The sequence below is a fragment of the Egretta garzetta genome, unplaced genomic scaffold, assembly GCF_000687185.1.
Source record: "Egretta garzetta isolate BGI_Z169 unplaced genomic scaffold, ASM68718v1 scaffold50, whole genome shotgun sequence".
NCBI classification, from domain to species: Eukaryota; Metazoa; Chordata; class Aves; order Pelecaniformes; family Ardeidae; genus Egretta; species Egretta garzetta.
Window position 1 is genome coordinate 1,164,919 of NW_009258613.1, and position 2,273 is coordinate 1,167,191.

General features: G+C 54.9%; 1 protein-coding gene across 1 annotated transcript; it reads right to left on the reverse strand.

Moving 5' to 3' along the window:
- Positions 1 to 1,250: 1,250 nt before the first annotated feature.
- Positions 1,251 to 2,156, reverse strand: LRATD2 (LRAT domain containing 2). Its single transcript, XM_009647979.2, has one exon. The coding sequence runs from the start codon at positions 2,154 to 2,156 to the stop codon at positions 1,251 to 1,253; it is 906 nt and encodes a 301-aa protein (XP_009646274.1).
- Between the last annotated feature and the right edge of the window lie 117 nt (positions 2,157 to 2,273).

The following is a 2,273-nucleotide window of genomic DNA, read 5'->3' on the forward strand; positions in this document are numbered from 1 at the left end:
CCTGTTTAATGAGGGACTTGTGCAACAACTTTGGAGGCATGTCCTCTCCTTGCCTCTAATGCTATAGCTCAGCTGCATACCATAAAAATTAGCAAAAAAGGAAACAAGAAATCCCTAATGAAGAGGAAATTGCTTTGTGGTAAGGAAGGAAAAAAGAAACACCCTAAACCCCCCGCCTGCAATGCCTTCCAGCCTGAGCTCCCTCCCATCGCTTCCCATCACAGCTGCATTTGCTGTGGTGCAGAACCTGTGATGCTCCCAGCCAGGAGCACCCAGCCAAGAGGCCACCCTCTCGAGGGACAGCTTACTCAAGACATGCTCTTGCACATCAGCAACCTGCTTCTACCGCCTTGATGCGTACTGCGGATGTAGTAGAGAGCTCTGCCGTGGGCTTTAGGGGAAGCCAGGCAGCCTGCAACAAGGGCTGGCATAGCTCGCTATCTGCCTGTAAGAGTCCCAGCACACACCAGCGCACAGACTCCTTAATTGGGGTGGCAAACTTCCTCCTTCCCATGGACCAGTCAGCAATAAATACATCTTCTGTCCTCAAAGCCACACACTGACAGCAAAGGAGGAGCTCCCCCAGCCCATCTGCAAGTTCCTATCAATTAAGAAGGCACCAGGCACATCAAACCCATTTTCTTAAAATTAGTGGAGATGGCGCCCTTACACCTTCCAGGGGCCCTGGCTACCAATCCATGAAGCCTCGCACCAGGCAAGCGAGCAGCTCGCTGCAATACCAACAAGAGCCACAACTGAAGAGAAACAGGCAGAGAAGGGAAAACAACATGCTTGCGCTTCTCAGCTACCAACTAATCACACTCAGAGCTACATGGTCATGTCCTGAAAGTTGTTGGCTCCTTCTTAATAGTATTAAATACTCTTAACTTCTGCTGATAAGTAGATGTCAAAGGCATTTAGCATCTTGAAGGGTCAGGCCTACTGGCAGATGGTTGAAGGAAAGGCTATGCACGAAGAGGGTAGAGAGGAAGGGAAAGAAGTGGGAGTGGAGAGGGGTAGAATTGCCCTGAGTTTTATCCTCTACAAATAAGTCAGTGGTTTCATCATCAAGCACTGAAGGAGTTAAGCACTAAAGCAGAGATACTTAATCAGCTTTCCCCCTTCCTTCCACATGTGATTGGAATGAAGCTGCACCGAAGCGGCCCAAAGGGCTTATAACAGCTCAATTTCGCAGCCTTCAGTTTTAATCCCCATCACCCAGGCTAAGCAGCATGGTGATGCTGGGGATGCTACTCCACAGCAGTCTGAGCACCTGGATGATGATGATCATGATGGTCTTCCTCCTCCTCTTCCTCCTCCTCTGCAGCCTGCAGGTGGCTGGAGAGCTCCTGGATCACAGCAGCCCTACCAATCTGGTCATTTCTCCTCTTCTCCATAATCAGATCCTCCAGGCTCTGAAACTCCAGCGTGTGGCTGCGCTTGTCACCCAGCCGGATCTGCAGGCGGTAGGGCTGCTTGCCTATGCGCAGCTCCCCGCCGATTTTAAACTCCCGCTTGCCGTACCGGCACCAGGCAGCAAAACACTCAGAGTTTCTCCAGCTCAAGTCCCGGTCCTTGCAACCCACCTGCTCCAAGGCGTTGCGCACCACCACGGCCGGGCTGAGGGGCTTGTAGCGGTACAGCTGGTTGGCAATGCGGCCCCGCCTGCCCTGGCTGGCGTCGGTGAGGAAGCTGTTCACCACCTCCAGCCGATGCAGGGGCACAACTTGAAAATCCCCGACATAAACCACCCAGTGCGGATACTGAGCTTGGCACACAAACTCCACCAGGTCACCTGGTTTGCACCTATTCAGCAGGTTCTCCGGGGTGTAGGTGCTCAGATGCCCCCCGCCTCCTTCATCACCCTCCTCCGGCAGCGCGTCCTCCTCAGAAAAGCTCTTCTGGTAAATACACTCATCCCGGTAATAGACCGAGCACTCCACCTCGTGCAGCTGGGGATCGTAGGGCTGCAGGGCAGGGTGCTCACCCCCCAGGTCATGCACCGAATCCTGCTGCTGCTCCAGCTCATCATCGTCATTCGAGAAGATGTAGGAGACCCCGATCCTGGGCCCTTCATCTCTGTCCACACCCGTCGGGTCGGCCGTGGGAACTTCCTTGTAGTTCAGATGGGTCAGCTTCTCCACCTGGTTCCCCATGCCCGCTGCAACGACAGACACACAGCGGGGCCATGAGGGCGGGCAGGGGGCGAGCGGCTTCCCGGGCAGCAGCGGGCGGCGGGGCACGGCTCCCCGCTCCGCACGCACCCCACCTCC